This window comes from Idiotropiscis lumnitzeri, chromosome 19, assembly GCF_059441095.1.
Source record: "Idiotropiscis lumnitzeri isolate Australia: NSW breed Sydney's pygmy pipehorse chromosome 19, RoL_Ilum_1.0, whole genome shotgun sequence".
In the NCBI taxonomy this organism is placed as follows: Eukaryota; Metazoa; Chordata; class Actinopteri; order Syngnathiformes; family Syngnathidae; genus Idiotropiscis; species Idiotropiscis lumnitzeri.
Genome location: NC_142409.1, coordinates 2,682,377 through 2,700,102, shown reverse-complemented (window position 1 = coordinate 2,700,102; position 17,726 = coordinate 2,682,377). Strand labels below are relative to the sequence as shown.

Genomic DNA, 17,726 nt, shown 5'->3' with positions numbered 1-17,726 from the left:
TTTGACCGTAACTCATTTACTGCCTTTGATGGCCAAAGACGTTTTATTTACTTGACTGGTAGTGAATGAGTTTTTTTTTTCAACCAGGCTTGAATGAACATCCAAAAAGAAAAAAAGATTCCCAAAATAATAAAGTGCTATATGGGCCCTTTAATCTTCAAATATCAGGGAAAATAAAAGGCTTTACCTCCCGGCTGGAAAGTGCAAACCGTCTATTGTTGGAGTAAAGGAATGCCGAAAATGAGTAGCTTGTGATACCCATAGAAAACCTTTGACAGCATGGACAAATAGACGATTGCCAGCACCTTTGGATGGATTTCTTAAATCCAAAGAGATCCACATGGATCATTTTGAGCCTGAGAACGTTTTTGGACTCCACCCAAAATTTTCTCTTTCTTGACAAGGGATGTCGGTCGGTCATTACCCATCCACCGTTTTATTCTCAATCACCGATGCAATAAAGCTGCACACAACAACGAGGAAAAACACACAGTGCCCACTTCCAAAACAATTTTGAAAGGCAGAAACGGTTCTTGGATTGGCTCTCATCAGACCCGCTGTGCCTAATGTGTCCGCTGAGTGGATAGCATAACCACTCTCAGCATGTCAGCATTAGCTTTCACTGGGCAGGCCTGATCAAACACAAATATTACTCCAAAATCTCTGTGGATGTTTACGTAGTGCTGCAGATGCAATGTAAATGTTTGTCATGTATTAGTTCTGCGTGTTTGGGGGGACAGGAGGATTTTGAAGCGATGCTATTTCAGTGAGACATGGCTTTGCTTGATTTCACATTGTAAACATAGTCTGAGAAAGTCTGCGAGAGACGAGAGAGAGTGTAACACTGGAAAGGAATCATAATCTCCACATTTTTTTTTTATTCCTAAATGTTCCTATTTTCAAGAAAAGCCTGCCGCATGTTGACTCAAACGTTCTCGTCTTACATACGGCGCATTGCGCTCGCTACCTGTCTGGGTGCTCCTTGACCACTTGGTAGACTTTGAGCAGGAAGGTGTCATTGCAGAAAGCTCGGCTCACGCACTCCTTGTAGAGGCGGAACTCGGCGGCGGTGACTGCCTCGCCTTCGGGGATCTGCGACAGGTTGAACTTATATTCTTTGTGGTGACGCCGTTGCGGGGAGAGCTCCCGGTCGTGCTCCACTGTCAGATGGAGAACACACAAAGAGGATACTCAATATCAAGAGAACCTAAGATGCTTGATGCACATAAAAGTGAATAAAATAGAAAAGAATGACATGTGGACATGGGGTTGAATTACGTATCAATAATCTTGGTTTATAACACTCCAGGCAAACGATGTTTCAAGTTTCCGTAGGTCACACTTTATCATTTATATGATATAACAATATGTCATCACCAACTCATTGTTTCTTACTTCTACTGTTTTACACAGTTTTTACGGCTAAGATGTTGTTTTTAAATATGCATAAATTAGTGCTGTCAAGCAATAAAAAAATGAACTAATTAATCGCAAAAATGTACAGAATTGATCACGATTAATCATGATGTTCAATTACAATTTTTTACGAAGCTTGGAACCGATATTTACTTGAGTAAAATCTTAGAATTAATGTGAAAAAAATCGAAAATAATATTTCTACTCAGACTGTTCTAATAGCTTTCTTGATCTTTGAATACAATTGTTTTCCTGCAAAATACAGGATAAACAGTTGAACGATACACCAAAGTCACACAACTAATATGGTATTTGAATTCGGCTTTGGAACTTGTGCAAATTATTTTGGATTTCTCCAATGAGCCGTGGAGCATATTTTTAAAGTAAAACTATCTAAAAGTCCGTCTTTGCGACAGTAACTCTCCTCCAAGTTTGACTGCACAGTGAGCAGAGGTCAGCTGCTACAGAAAGTAAATACAACCGAGTAAATCATTTTTAGTGCATTATAAAATATTAATTAATCTCCATAGTTGATGCTTTAACTTTGACAGTCCTTGTATAAATATTTACTGTAATTTTGATTTTGCATACTGAGTTACAACAGCGTATTCCGACATACGTACATATTACGTTACAGTCGTAGGAACAGAACAACATCGTAAAACGAAGACTCCCAGTGATCGAGCATGGAATGCTTTGTCATAAATGACCGCAATGTAAATTAATACACCCTCCTTCTATTTGTCTTTGGTCAAAAAACTAAGATGCAATTAGGTCAGATCAAACTTAACAGGATTAATGGGAGGAAAAACAACGTGAACCCTTTGAATTATCTTCTATTTCTACAGAAATCAGTCATAAAATAAAGTTTGATAATCATGTAAATAAAAAAATAAACAAAAGTCTGCTTAACCTTAATACCAAACAAAAAATTATTTGTGTTCATATTTGTACTGTGCATGTTTACTCCGGGCCAGTCCATAACGTAATTTCTTCTTCTAAGTCACTCTGTTTCAACACTCATCCTCTTTCAAGCTTCAACTAATTGCCTCAAGTTCTTCTGCAAAATATCTTCATAAACTTGCGACTTCACTTTTTCATCATCCAGGCCCTGAGTCAGTAAAACACATGCATATCATGATACTTCCACTATGCTTCAGACTTGGAATAAGGTTCTCTTGTTCTTGTTTTTTTTTTTTTGGTTTGTTTTGTGTTTCGTTGCACATACGCTGCGTTTTTGCAATCATCTTTACAGGACAGCGACTCCTTGGAAGAGAAGCAACAGTGCTGAACATTCTTCATTTTACGACCATTTATCTAACCACGGGATGATGAACATCAAGAATTTTAAATATATCAGCTTTATATATAAAATCCTGACCTCAAGCCAATTGAGATGCCGCGGAATGACCTCAAGAGTGCTATTCACACCAGATATCCCAGGAATTTTGGTGAACTGCAACCGTTTTGTCAAGAGGAATCCTAATTATTGTGCACATCTGCTCTGAAGCTACAGGAAACGTTTAGCTGAGTTTCTTGCCGCCAAAGTAGGGTCGTCCACATTTTGTGACCAACTAATGCAGAATGTTAATAAATTCCAAGGGTTCATTTAGTTTTTCCTTTCCTGTAATTATCTTTTGAGTGGCACAGAAAGATAAAAAGGTTCTTATTGAGGAAAAAGATTTTCAAATCATGTTGAAAGCTCAATACACAAAACACGATCCAAGTAAAACCGATAGCTGTGCACGAACACAATCTCTGAAGCGACAAATGGATGAATCGAGAGTATTCTCCAAATTTTTTATAAATATATCACGTCAAACTTGTTTTCCCAAACTCTTATTCAAAAGTTATTCTCCTGGGTGGCACCAAACCCGGAGTCATTGAAGGACAGAGTCTGTTCACATGAACTCACGAAACCCAGCACGCAACATAATGATAACGTGTTCGATCGATTCCTTTCTCAGATGAGGCCTTCCCTCCCAAAGCAAAGGGCCCTGCAGCCACTTTGATGGACGGATAAAGAGAAGTGCAAGAAGGGATGTATAAATAGCAAAAGTTATAACCTCAAGAATGTGCTCAATCCTGCAAAACACACACACAAAAAATGTGCAAGTTAATTGATTGTACAGATCATTCACAACAAGACAAACAACCCCCCCCCCCACACACACACACGCACATACGCAAGTTGTTTTCACTGAGTGCATTGAGGTTGAGAAGACTGCACTTTCGTCACCGCAGACTGGAAGTGCAGACGGACTGGGAACCAAAGAGGGATTTATGCAACCCGGTGAATTTTTTTTACATGCAGCATGAGTCGGGCCCTCGTTCATAATTGTTACGTATGCGTCAAACGGTGCGTGGAAGACGCCACTAGCCACACAATTGTTTGGATTTGTAAATGCAATCTCACTCCAAAAAGGAAGGTCTGGCACGCGCGGGTGTATCATTAAGTACGTTTTTAGGTCATGTGTGAGCAAATAAAGAACACACAAATTTGCTTGCGCTGCAGACGTCGCCGCACACACTTCGGCGTTTAAATGACAGTTACAGCCTTGGCAGACTACATTGCCCTCTGCTTGTTATCAGACAGCACAAAAACCTCAGAATCAGTAATAATTACCATGACAAATCTGTGGTGACGCAGACACAGTTGGCCAGCTGACATCAGCATATCCATCCATTTTCTGGACCGCTTCTCCTCACTAGGGTCGAGGGGGCTGCTGCAGCCCATCCCAGCTATCTTCGGGCAGTAGGCAGGGGACACCCGTAACTGTTTGCCAGCCAATTGCAGGGCACACAGAGACGAACAACCATCCGCGCTCACACTCATACCTAGAGGCAATTTAGAGTGTTCAATCAACCTGCCATGCGTGTTTTTGGAATGTGGCCGGAAATCAGAGTACCCGGAGGAAACCCACGCAGGTACGGGGAGAACATGCAAACCCCTCACAGGAAGGCCGGAGCCGGAATCAAACCAATGACCTCAGTACTGTGAGGCCATCGTGCTAACCAGTCGTCCACCATGCCAATATATATATATATATATATATATATATATATAGGGCATTCTACATGACTTCAACACACACTGGGCGATTACGATTACATTCAGCGGGGAGTAATAAAAGAATAAAGCAGGCCTTATTAAGCCAATATTTCATGTCGTTAAAGAGATATTTTATTTCATATTATTTTTGAAGACTTTCACAGGCCAAACATGAGGTAGGAAGTTCTAATCTATTTCTGCAATTGAGCCAGGCTTGTTAAGACCTTTTACGACGTGGGGAACCACCCAAAATGAACCAGTGACACATTTTTTTCCTCCAGTCTCGGCCCGAAGAGTACAAATGACATTGAAAACGTTGAAACATGCCAGGCCTGGAATGCCCACCATGACCTCATACCCACATTTTGTCAAGTTACATAAACTCGGTTGACAAACCAACCATAACCAAGAAAAACTGCTATGGCTTCATTACGGGTCATTGTTCCCATGCTAAAACTTACGTTCAAAAAAAAAAAAAAAAAAACACGATCCAAGATAACAAATTGACCACACACACACTTAACCCAACATCATGCGTGCACATGAGTGAGGTCACAGTACTATTTTAAATGATTTTATTACGCTGCCAGCAACACCTTGGACCAAGCTTGGAACGAGATACAGTGCAATATTCCCTCGTAATCAAAGTAATGACTTCATGGCAGGGAAGCGCGTTGATAAAAGTGATAAAAAGGTGTCAGCAATCATTTTTTTTTAGCTTTTAGTTTTGTTAAAATGATAATTCCTCACCAAAAAACACCCCCAAAGTGATGTATTCTTCCATTCCATGCTTGGCACTTTCCTGGTTCAGATCTTATTTCTCAGAGATGGCAATGCGACCTCTGAGTGTTGTCATGTTACCTGCTGGATCCCACAGGGATACGTACTCTGCCCTTTTTTGTTCAGTAACTACATGTTGCCACTCAGAGATATATAGATAAATTTGATATTCACTGTTAGGAAGATGACACTCAACCAAAAATACCTTTAAAATTGACTAATCAATGCCGTTTTCTGTAATCTGGAAACATGTCCTGTAACTCGTTGCGTCTTAACACTGAGAAAACTCACATGCTGGTTTTTCTAGTCAGCCACAGGCACCTGTTTAAGGATGCCACTCTTTGTTTTCAAAAACGAACCATGACAGAAAGTGACTTATAAAATTTAGCATTTACATTTCACTCATCTCTCATGACGAGAACTGCGTTTTACCATCTTCACATTACCAAGATTGACATCCCAACTATGAGAGGCACACCATATCATGCATTTGTTAAATCACAAGCTGAGTATTTCAACAATTTTCTTTCTGGTCTTCCCATGTCAGGTATTAAAAACCGGAAGTTTCAGCCACGGTACCAAAACAGATTAAAAAAATGTTAATTTCAGGTGCAGTACGACTGACGTCAGACGGACCAGCCAATTGGATAGATGGTGGTGGAGTCATTTCAGATTGAAAAGAGCATGATATTCTGGGAATGTTTAAGGCTACATTGGATTTAAGTATGAAGAAACTTGAATAAGTCTGAAGTATATCTCGATACGATCTCCAATCAACTGTGGCTCACAGAAAGCATGCACACCCTCAGATCCTGGATCCATTGTCTGGTGTGGGAGTGGAAACCTTCCGTTTGTAATCCGTCCTCAAGGTATCATCATTCACTCCCCAAATATGGTTTTTCTGAGTTCTCCCAAGCTCAATATGGGGGTTTAGATCATGGGATATCGCTGGTCTCTTTGAAGTGTGAGCTTTTGAAGCCATCTTAACACTTGTGATTAAGGGGTACACTTGAGACTTGAATCTTACAATCCCATTCTTAAAAAAGAAGAAAAGTTCATCCCATTGTAAACACACCACAAAAAAACAGGAACAAGATATGACAGTAACAAAGAACGCAGGCTGAGCAAATGACAGGACTGGAGGAAGACGAGAAATGTCAAGAACAGATGGAGAATGATGAAAACGGAGGAGGAACGGACGTTTGGGGTGTAATGAGAGCAGAGGAGAAGGAGACGAGAGAAATGAACAGTATGGCATGGCATAGCAATAACAGTACCGCGTGGCAAAATGAGGTGAACAGCTGCTAGATGAATAGCATAGCATAGCGTAGCGTAGCATAGCATGATAACAAAAATATACAGATATCCAAGGAATTTTACAGATTTCAACAAACATATTCCAATATATATTTTATATATATATACTATTGTATGTATTTTATTCAACAGTATTTGCGGCATGCTTTGCTAGCACACTTTTAAATATAACGTTGCGTATTTAAAATTTTGTTAAACGGCAGTTTGAAACAAAATTTTAAAAAATGACTATTGCAGAAAATGGGGAGAAATTAGACACCATTAAGACAAAATGAGTGCCAAACAAGAAGCCAAAAGAAAGATATGTTATGGAATAGAAGACTGGCTGCTCAAATGAAGAGAAAGGTTTATCAGCGAGTAAGCAGGTCAGCCATGACGTACGGCTATGCCCATAGTGCTCTTCTCACCAATAAACTTTCATTTGAGCTAGTTAAGTCAAGTTTTGGGGAAAAGTGTCAGCGCTTTTGGCCTGTACGAGCAATTGGTAGATATTTTTACTGAAACCTGTCAGCAAATCGGAGAAGGGACTTCCGTCAGTAGAAGACAAAATGAAAGGGTTGAGGAGAATGTTGAGAAATAATGATTTACCGTATTTTCACAACCTTGACAGTTTTAAATTTTTGCCGAAATGGATGGAGAGCCTTATAGCGCCTTATAACGCGGTATGTGGACTAAGTTCCCTACTATGTAAATGTTTTTGTGTGACTTTGATGGAGCGCCGCTTGACTGACTGGGAGCTCTGCCTACCGACACACTGCATATAAAGACAGAACCTGGCGTGTTAAATATTTCAATACTTCAATAAAGTACAACCGAACTCAGTTTTGCTCCCGCTGCCTTCTAAAACATATGCTACCATGTATGCTAGCATACGTTAATACATACCGAATGTTTTAAGCTAGTGTATGTTTTACCGTACCTCCTCCCAATAATACAGTGAGACTTATGTCTGTGTGTAAGACAGAAATAGCACCCGTAACTGAGACAGCGCCTTTTAACACTGCACGGCTTTTGGTTGTTGAAATACGGTACACCGTTTTACTCTAGGTTGAAGGCGTTCACGCAAGCACATTCCCCAAAAAGGCACATTTTTCCAACATAATAATCTAAATTTTTCCGTAACCCGTCATCCAATTTTCAAAATTCTTGCTACATTGTACGGACGTTAAAGTCATCATACCAACCACACTTAACATTTTGACACACTTTCATTTCTGTGAACTCCCATCACGTCGCAAATCAAATGCACAGAGCAGAGGTAAAACAATATCATCTCATTTTTAAAATTCTCAATTGTTATGAAGATTACATTAGACATGCAGTATATGATGTCTGACATGTATCTTATTGCCAATAACATTGACATCATGCATTAATTGATAATACAAACAAAACAAAAATTACTCAAAAACCAAAGGAAGCCAAGATTGACGATCAATTCATCTGATTTATTCTGATAATTGATTTTCCACGACTATGTTTGGGAAAGCCTGCTGTAAAAGCTCTCTGACTTGGAGTCTTATAATAAGTGTTTTTTAATGCATAATGATTTTAGATTTTTTTTCTGACCATTTGGTGAAACTAAAAAATACCAAGTTACTGCACTCATATTCAGTGTTGCATTGACCACTGTTTGGTCATTTCAAGGTTTTGATTTGTCAGCAATTTCATAGGGAATTTCAGTCTCTCCTAGAAAAATAGATGCCTGCATGCCAAACGACAGAAGAGAGAGAAGCGCTGTAAGCTTGCTACGCTTGGCTGCAATTGGGAGTGTTTCTGCTCTTTGTAGTCAGGAAATTGGTGCTGGAAGCTCAGAGGCCAGGGTGCAAAAATGAAGGCTCCAAAACTCCACCGGGACTCGTCATTAGCTTTGTGTATGTCTTTGGAGACTCTGATTTTCTCCTGACCCAGCATCAAAGGACGAAGCGGCAGAAGTTTATGTGCGCACAGCGCTGATACAACACAAACATGTGCACGGACATGAGTAAAAACACACACACACGCACACACACAGACCCAGAGATCAGTGATGCGAGAATCGGGGTCCAGGCAGGAACATTAATCCATAGCGAGGATATGAGGCAGTGATGTCAGCCCATTTGTAGACTTGAGACACCCAAAAGCAAACAGAGGACAGCTTTAACCTGCATTTCCAATACGTTGCATTTAAGTGACGGACAGCTGGGTTAAGTGCTCGATGGGCAGGGCTCTTTAAAAGTAACAATCTGCAATAATTGCATAAATATGAATGTCGGTGTTGCAATGAGCCCGCAGCAGCTGGTGCGTGAAAAACATTGACATTGACCGCTAAGCCAGCAGGTGTGGGCCGTCTCTTCTGTCGGAGCATTCCTGCAGTCGACAGGAGGTGATGTGTTTTATGTGTTAAGCTGGTTTGTTTGGAATAAGACTAAGAAGAACTCGCTGTTTAACGTTTGACATCGAGCGTGCGACGGCTCAAATCAGGTTAAAGAAACCAGGTAACGTCTGGAAAAGGTCCTTTGGCTCATTTGTGTGGCTTGTTTGCTAAGGGGAGCAAAGGAAGCATATTTTCTCACTCAAATTCAAGTCAAAATAAACAACCACATGCTTCACTCTAAGGCGGGAAAGTGCCATTCTGTGAAAACCACTACATTATAATTAAAGACGGTATATGGGAAATGTATATATAGGAAAAACACTGCAGGAATAAGCCCTCAAAAGCAGAACACACACAATCAATGCTTTAATGCTTACTGAAGTGAGCGTTAGCGTTACGGTACCCTCAAGTCGCATGTGACGACATTCATGATGATGAGTATTGCCGAAAAGCCAAAGCAGCAAAAGCAAGAGATGTTTGTGGAATTTTGTTTTTCCCAATTTTAAGCAGCTCAACACCCAAATTAGAAAGGAGATTCTTTGTGATCGCGTTTATAGGGTTCATCTTGTCCTCTTTTACAAAAGGTTTCAAAAACGTTTTTCTGGTTGAGAAGTCGGGGAGCCTTATTTTGAAGGTTCCACGACCCGATCGCAGTTTTTAAGACATGTCACATGGTAGGGTGAGAGCCCTGATGAACGAAACTGTCAGCATGGTAAGAGGTTTTTTTTTCTTGCTCTCCACCAGAAAAAAACTATTTTGATCTGAAAAAGAGAAAACTTGAAACCTAATGATTCCTTATGGTTGTAGCATTGAGCCGGTTTGCAATGTGTTGCTAATTTTGGCAACCGCTGAAGAAAATTAAGGCAACATAAAGTGGAACCTCCATGAGTTCAGTAAGCTATATTTCCACTTCCACTGAATCATACAGAGCCGCTTCTAATATTTTCTATATATTCTAATATTTACTGGATGTCATTAGATTTGGCAGGGGTCCCTAATGACGTATCTGTCATCACTGTGCTGCATTCCGTGCGAGTTGCTAAACAGATGATAAAGATCAGGGCACACGTCTACTGTCACAACATGTCTGCAGCTCTTGACAACAGGTTGATAATGTGCTGTAATTGCGCGCCTGCTAGGCCTTTCCGAGCAGATGGATATCTGAGCTTCGGCTTCTTGCGCTGTTGTGCTATCAACAGCTCACTTTTCCAGTCTCCAGCTCGTCTCGTGCTCGCGGTACATGTCATACCTGTGCGTCAGTAGGTGAAGCGATTCCATCTCTTCCATCAGTATCACTCGGGAATAAGGGATGTGAGAGATGTGTGTCTACAGTAAATACTTTACCAATAACTTCCATTGATTTTATACTTTTCGATTGCCTTTTACTCCTAAATGAACACGTTATCTTTGTTTTTTAAACTAAGAAATACATTCATGGACCCCAACTTGGACTAAAACTGCTGAATATATTTCTCTTTTATCTGGCATGTTATTATTCAAAGATGAACCCAGTCATGACCAAATTGAAAGAGTACCAGGGCATTATTGAGAAGATTTTAAGAAGCGCACTAAAAACCATAAAACATCAGGCTCGGATCAAGTATTCCAAAATATATACGGTAGATTTCATAACCGGGCAGACGGGCATATAAAAGCAGGATGACGTTCTATTAAATGTCGAGAATTATTGGAAAAGGTCGATGAAAAGGATAGTGGGACGTTGTCCAGTTAGTTGACCAAGCATTTGGTGCGTACATTTATTTTACAGTTTTACTCATCTACTGGGTAGGTGTTGCAAATGAGCCTATGTTGTTGTTTTACTTCGAAAAATAAAGGTTGAGTTATATTAAAACCTGCATGGAGTTTCCTCCTGCAAGATTTTCTGTTTTGTGTATTGATTAATATGACTTCTGTTTCCCAATTGGGTTCCCAGCAATGGCTTTGGAACCCAAAAGACTCCCAAAATAATGCCTGTAATCTGACTTCTATGCCTTATAATAATGCAAAACATGGGTTATTTTTCTTGTCCATGAGGCTTACTTAATAGAAGACGAGTCGTATATAAGAAAGTGTTCCATTTACACTGTGGACCCAACTGATAAAGTTGGACAAATCTTCAGGGCTCCAAGCATCAGACCACGACATACCTCCCAAGAGCTCAGTTCAGCAGGCATTATAAGATACCTGCAAGTTTTGCTTTTTCTGATAAAAAAAAGTTTCATCTTCTTTTATTAAGAAAATAAATGTTCTCATTTACGCCAACAGCCAACTTTCTTGTTTTCACTCTCACGTTTTTTGGGTTAGCCTTAGTTGCTCTGAATCCTGCTCTGCCCCAATGTTGTATGGTGTTCCACAGGGATCAATATTGGGGCCGCAGCGGTTTTTACTATAAATGCTGCCTCTGAGTTCCATCTTAAGAAAACATGGTATTTCCTTCCACTGCTATGCAGGTGGAAGTACCCTTTCTCATTAAGACCACTTTTGTCCCGTCTGGATGAAATCCAGGCCTGGATGGCACTACATTTCTTGAATTACAATGAAAAGAAACGGAAGTTGTGTTGTTATCTCGAACTTCAGTTTTAAATTGGGCCGGCAAATTGGTGCTGTTGGGAAATCCATCTTTTTTCATCTTAGACAGAGGACTAAGGTAAAGCCACTCCTTAAATCAACAGTACTTGGAAACAGTGCACATAAAATGTAATTGCCTTCAAAATAAAGCCACCCAATGGTAAACTTTAAACACACTTGTACGGCAGTTGATTTTATGATGACGGCAGTTCGACCAAGGAGCAGATTATTTAAAAAAAAATGTGATCAAATCTGAGGTTGACCGGCATCCCACAGCAACTTTTTTACGTTTTTTTTTTTTTTAGCTGTGTGTAGTGGCAGTAAAGAGGCCTGCTCTGGTGATGCAATACTAAAGTCTGCGCTTGGGCAGCAGGTGTGTAGGCGTGTGAGTGTGTGTGTGTGAGTATATACACATGTCTGGACTTCGCCGGAGTGCTCCCAGATTTGAAGGAGGAAGCCAGCGTCAGGGCCGTGAGATGGATCTCTCCCATGGGATCCGATAAATAAGGAAAAATATCTTTGAAAAAGGGGAAAGCAGCTGTTTCCAAAGAAGAAGTCCAAATATTGGTGGCGCTACATTCCACAGCCACGAGGTAGAGGGATCATTTTCTGTGTCTATGAACACCTCATTTTCTCTGCCATTCCCAGCACTTTTCCTCCCACCTCTCATGTAACATCACCCCATCCTTACCCTTCTGCCTTTTTCCCCGCCACTCTCTCTGTCACGATGGCGGCCGAACCACCGCGCACATCTCCCTTGTGAAGTGACAGCAGACCATTTCAGCAGCTTGCACACAGAGCTCTTAATGCGCTGATGAATCAGTCGATAGTCGAGGCTTACATATAAGCCCAACCGCTTGTTTTACTCAACTCAACATTATTTATATAAGACTTCCCCAATGGTTGCAGCTGCAGCAAAGCACTTTACACAGCACACAAGATAAAACTTGGACAGTCACTTTACTTTTCAAGTGCAGACTCCTCTCCACATCTCCATGTTGATGATGCGCCTTCTTCCTCATCCTCAGATCCTCCATCCATCCATCTGTACCATTGCGCACACATCACTGACATTTCCACTGAATAAAATGGTGCTGTTGAAAAAATGCTGCCCATTTATACACAAAAAACAAGTGCCCTCTGGCCGTACAGTGGCAACAGTCAAATAGCGGGGACATTCCCCTCTATAGAAATGGTGACAATGCAAGCAAATGCTGCCAAATTAGCAAAACTATTCTATAAATTATCCATCCATCCAATATCTGACGCTTATCCAGGGGCGGGTCGTGGAGGCAGCAGGTTCAGCATTGAAGCCCAGACTCTCCTCACCACAGCCATATCTTCCAGCTCTTCCAAAGGGATCCCCAGGCGTTGCCAGACCAGCCGGGAGACATAGTTTCTCCAGCGTGTCCTGGGTTTTCCTTGGAGCCTCCAACCGGTGGGACATGCCCAGAACACCTCACCAGGGAGGCGTCGAGGAGGCAACCTAATCAGATGCCCGAGGTACCTCATCTGGCTCCACTCAATGCGGAGAAGCAGCGGCTCAACTCTAAGATCCTCCGGTTGACCGAGCTTCTCACCCTATCGCCGAGGGAGAGCCCGGACACCCTGCGGAGGAAACTCATTTCGGCCGCTTGTACCCGAGATCTTGTTCTATCAGTCACGACCCACAGCTTGTGACCATAGGTGAGGGTAGGAACGTAAATCGACCGATAAATTGAGAAGTTTGCCTTTCAGCTCAGCTCCTTCTTCACCACGACAGTCCGCATCACAGTTAGCGCTGCACCAATCCGCCTGTCGAGCTCACACTCCATCTATCTTCACTCGTGAACAAGACCGAATGATACTTGAACTCCTCCACTCGGGGCAGGATTTCATCCCCGACTCCACCCTTTTCCGATTGATGACCATGGTCTCACATTTATTGACATTTCTGAATAATCTGAATTCCTGTCTATGCAGCGTTTGCATTGACATGACCTCAACTATTTTATTCGTAAATGGGCATTTAAGTACAATTTCTTAAAGTAACATGAGTTCGGTGAATGTTCTGAACTCCTGTATCCATCGCAGGTTTATAATGAGTGGATGAGTTTTTTGGACTACAAATTGTGAATGGACAAGCGGTGTCTATTTTGTCTGATTTGCTTTACCCCAAGCTTAAGTAACTATCAATCCCACACAATTCAGCGCATTCTTTCTGATCAACAAATCTTTTATTATGCCCTGCGCCAATGTTCTTGCATTGTATTGCATAGGATTGGATTGGATTGAATTACTGCAATTTATTTTGGATTCAGACAATCCTCCCTCAAGCGTCTCCGGTTGGTCCAAAATGCTGCAGCTCGACGCCTAACTGGAGCTTGTTGGAGCAGGCACATAATTCTAATTTCGGCCTCCCTTCACTGGCTTCCTGTACAATCTTCGTCAAATGCTTTTGCCCTACCTTACTTCTCTGAGCTCCTCCATCCCTAAGCACCTGCCTGGTGCCTCACATAAGTGGACCAGACACGACTGGAGGTAGAGAGGATTAAATTGAAGCTCATAGGAGTTCGAGCCTTTTCCATTGTCCTTACCTTTGGAATGACCTCCCGTTAAATGTCAGGCAAACCCTTTCGCTGTCCATTTTTAAAACTTTTTATTCTATTGCCTTTGACTGAACATGAAACTGCATTTTTTTGGGGTGGTTATACTTGTGTTTTTACGTTATTTTATGACTGATGTTTACTCCATATACAGCGCTTTAAAGGGTTAGGATTTTCACTCAAATTGTTCATGAAGATATTTTGACACGTTTACTCAAATCTATTTCTGGCATCCTCATGAGAAAGAACATTAATGTATAGGCATCAATATATATATTGTTGAACTATAAATACCGTACATGATGTATTTTAGTCAGTTTGTGCCTGAGGGAAGAACCACATTTCTAATTTGTTTTTTTTTTAGCAGAACAAGTTGAGGAAACCGTGCATTAAGGCAACCATCTGTAAAACTGTAAAAAGCACACTGACTCTAAGTGGCATTTATCTTCCTTTTCCCTTTAGAATCAGAAGGAAATGCTTTGATATAAAAGTGCAAGTTGAAATGTGACAGAAAGTCACTCCAAATCCATTTAAAATGGAAAACGTGGTTTTAGAGACAGTGTCAATGAGCTAATAAGCACAGTGGAAAAGCTCTAAGAGGAAAAGCAAAGCATGTTTCTCCTCCACAAATGTGCCAAAGTCATCTAGGAACTCACTAGGAACCCGAATGAGGACGTTATGGTAGATAGACGGATGCATGGATTGTATATGAGTTCAGTCACTTCATTAGGTACACCAGAGATCCATTTCAAGAGATGTCAAGAAATTTTTAAGTTGGTTAAAGTTAAAATGTGTTAATTGGTATGTTAAAATGTAGTTTGAATCTCTGGGAGGTACCATGTTTCAAAATTGGGTCTTGGTCTTGTGTAAAGAACTGTTTTTCAATAAAATACTCATATACAAGTTAATATAAAAATTGATTTATAGGTTTAACTTGACCATATGACTATGAATAGTCTTACTGTGAATGGAAATCTTTTGATGTCATCCCTTCCTCCCTTGCTTTCCTTCCGACCGTCCGATGCACCTTCAACTGTTTTTCTGCCCGTATCAGGTTTGGAAAGCCAGGAGAGGGGGTCATTTGAGGGCTCGTAAATTTGTCAGCGGCAGCGAGGTCGAAAAGGAGCATCGGGAGGGTCAAGAGCTCCGGCGCTCACACTGAAGCCTGTTTCTAACTGCGTAGCAACACTTGTTGTTTCAGGCATATCCTTTTTTTTTTTTTTTCTCTTCTAGACAGCTAGTGCACCAGCTTGTGGGGTGGGGATGAGTGATGCGAGTTTGATAAAGACATACTTGAATTCTGTCAGTCCAAAACATATTGTATTCTCACAGAAAAGCACTGAAAACAAAACACACAAATGCAAACAGCATTTGTGCAATTGTGTGAAAAAATATAAGGGGCAACAGATAATGATGGGGATTCCCAAAGCTGGGCACTTGTCCCTTTTTTGTCGGTCAGTCCAACCCCCCAAAGAGATCTTCATACGGAATGATTTCATTCAGAATGACAAAACTCTCCTCCTCCTCCTCCTTCTTATTTTTGTCCTTCTTCTCCTTGCTCCCTCTTCTTCTTCATCTCATTCTACAACTTTCTTCTCCACGAACGTGCCCAATACAAGTACGTACGCACAAATGGTAGTGGCGCTTTTAACGCATTCTGAGGCATTTTTGTCGTTTGCGCATTTGTCACCCCCTGCCCCAAAACTGGACGTTCGGCCGGATCATTCCGCCCCCGGGACAGACTGCCCAGCTCTGGTAGGTCCATAATATTTTCCGAAGTCCAAAATTTCCTATATTTCAAACTCTCAAATCTAACAGAATATTTCCACATTGAAATGATGGTTAACATAACTTGTGCATCCCTGAACATTTCTGAAAAAAACAAACCATTGCAGCATCAAAATATTTTTCCCATCCTAAGAATTTCCACATTTAAATATTTCACATAATTCCCTTCTTACTTCAACATTTCTTAACTTTCCAAATTCAAAATATGGAACTCATTGAGGACGTCTTGGGAACTATTTGAATCCCTTCCAAATTCAGATAATATTCCCAACGTATGTCAGATATTGCCATTCCCTCTTCCCTTCACATTTCTTAAGCAGTTCAAACCATTCCAACTTCATAATATACAAACTGATTCAGGGCATATTGAGAGCTACGGAACTCTCTATCCCTAAATTCACAAATGTTCAAAATCATATTGCCAAATATCCCCTTTGCATTTTTACATCATTCTTCCACATTTTTGGACTGCATCTCACATTTCAACAATAATCCCACAGAATTTTCAGCATTTACAATTTGTAAAATTAGCATTCGAAGTTAGTCTATGTTAATATAATTAGAATATTATAATTGTTCTTCTTGGTTGACTAAACTTAAATTTCTATCTATCTGTTCTTTCTCAACATCCCTTGTCCGTGGAATATTTTAGAAGTTTAGCAGGGTTTGTGAAGAATTTACAAATAATATATAGGCTATCCTTTATATGTGTAAATGCGCTATTCACTTGCCAGCACGTATTTTAAATGGACCTTTTTGTCATACATCTGGTTAGGAAGTGTGTCTATCCATCTATACTAAGGAAAGTATGTTTTCTCAATATCCTTTTTATTTTCTTAACAATAAAACAAAAAAATGCAATGTAATAAATATGATGAACTGACAAATGTTTATTCAGTCTGGAGTTTCACAATGGTTAAAAATTATGGCCTTGAAAGGACCACTAATGATATCAACACCTTGTTCAAACTGATTTATAAAAAGCAGGATTTATTTCAAGTCGTAAAATGAGTTCTCTCATCAGTGTGTCATTCTTTTACGCATACATAAATAAGCATAAATCTACCAGATCAGTGCACCCGAGTCCGAATCCTCTTGGAACACTTCTTTTCTACCTTTTCTTCCTCTAATACACTTTTTATAAAATTACATAGACATTTTATAGCTTCCCAGAGTCTTCACAGAAGAATGCGACCGACGGAATGTTTGTCATGATGACCTAATTCCTGAAGACCATGCTCAGCTCCATTACTACAATGGGCCCCTTCGCTTGTTGCTGGCGGTGGGGGTCATGACGATAATGGATGAAGTTGACTCGGCATACAAGGCCACGCCGTCGAGGAGTAGGTTCAATGGTTCACAGGTTAACAGGCGTTTTTAACACCAGGGCGGGCTAGAAATTCCAAAGATACACCTATACAAATCTTTGCTAACTGGTCAATAGAGTCATGATGAGTGGCCGCAGATGTAACTGGTCTAAAACAATAAACGTGGTCATCAAACTTGGTCTATAATACTTTTTTACATTTTATTTAGCAAAAAAATAAATAAATAATGCAGTTTCTCAATTCTTTCAACAAGTTGCTTTGACATGACCACGCAAATGATTATGGACAATTCTCATGTTCCCGACATTATCACTTGCTCACGTCATTTTGATCAAAATATATCAAGATGGCCTCTGTTGAATTGTTTCACACCCGCACAGCATTTTTGCATTAATGCATCATATAAAGTTTTCACATGCAAAATGGTTGAACAAGTTGTCATAACATGTCAAGCATTTTTACGCATTATATTTATACATTTACACTACACATTTTCATTAGGCGGATATTGTCTTTTTTAATTTTACTTTACTGAG

The 17,726-nt window shown here is 40.4% G+C and overlaps 1 protein-coding gene across 1 annotated transcript in view; it reads right to left on the bottom strand.

Moving 5' to 3' along the window:
- Positions 1-17,726, bottom strand: part of bmp6 (bone morphogenetic protein 6) — a 49,822-nt gene that overhangs the window by 20,640 nt on the left and 11,456 nt on the right. The window contains exon 2 of the mRNA XM_088283416.1: positions 968-1,160. Within this exon, the coding sequence (XP_088139542.1) occupies positions 968-1,160 (193 nt within the window). The remainder of the gene's footprint in view (positions 1-967; positions 1,161-17,726) is intronic.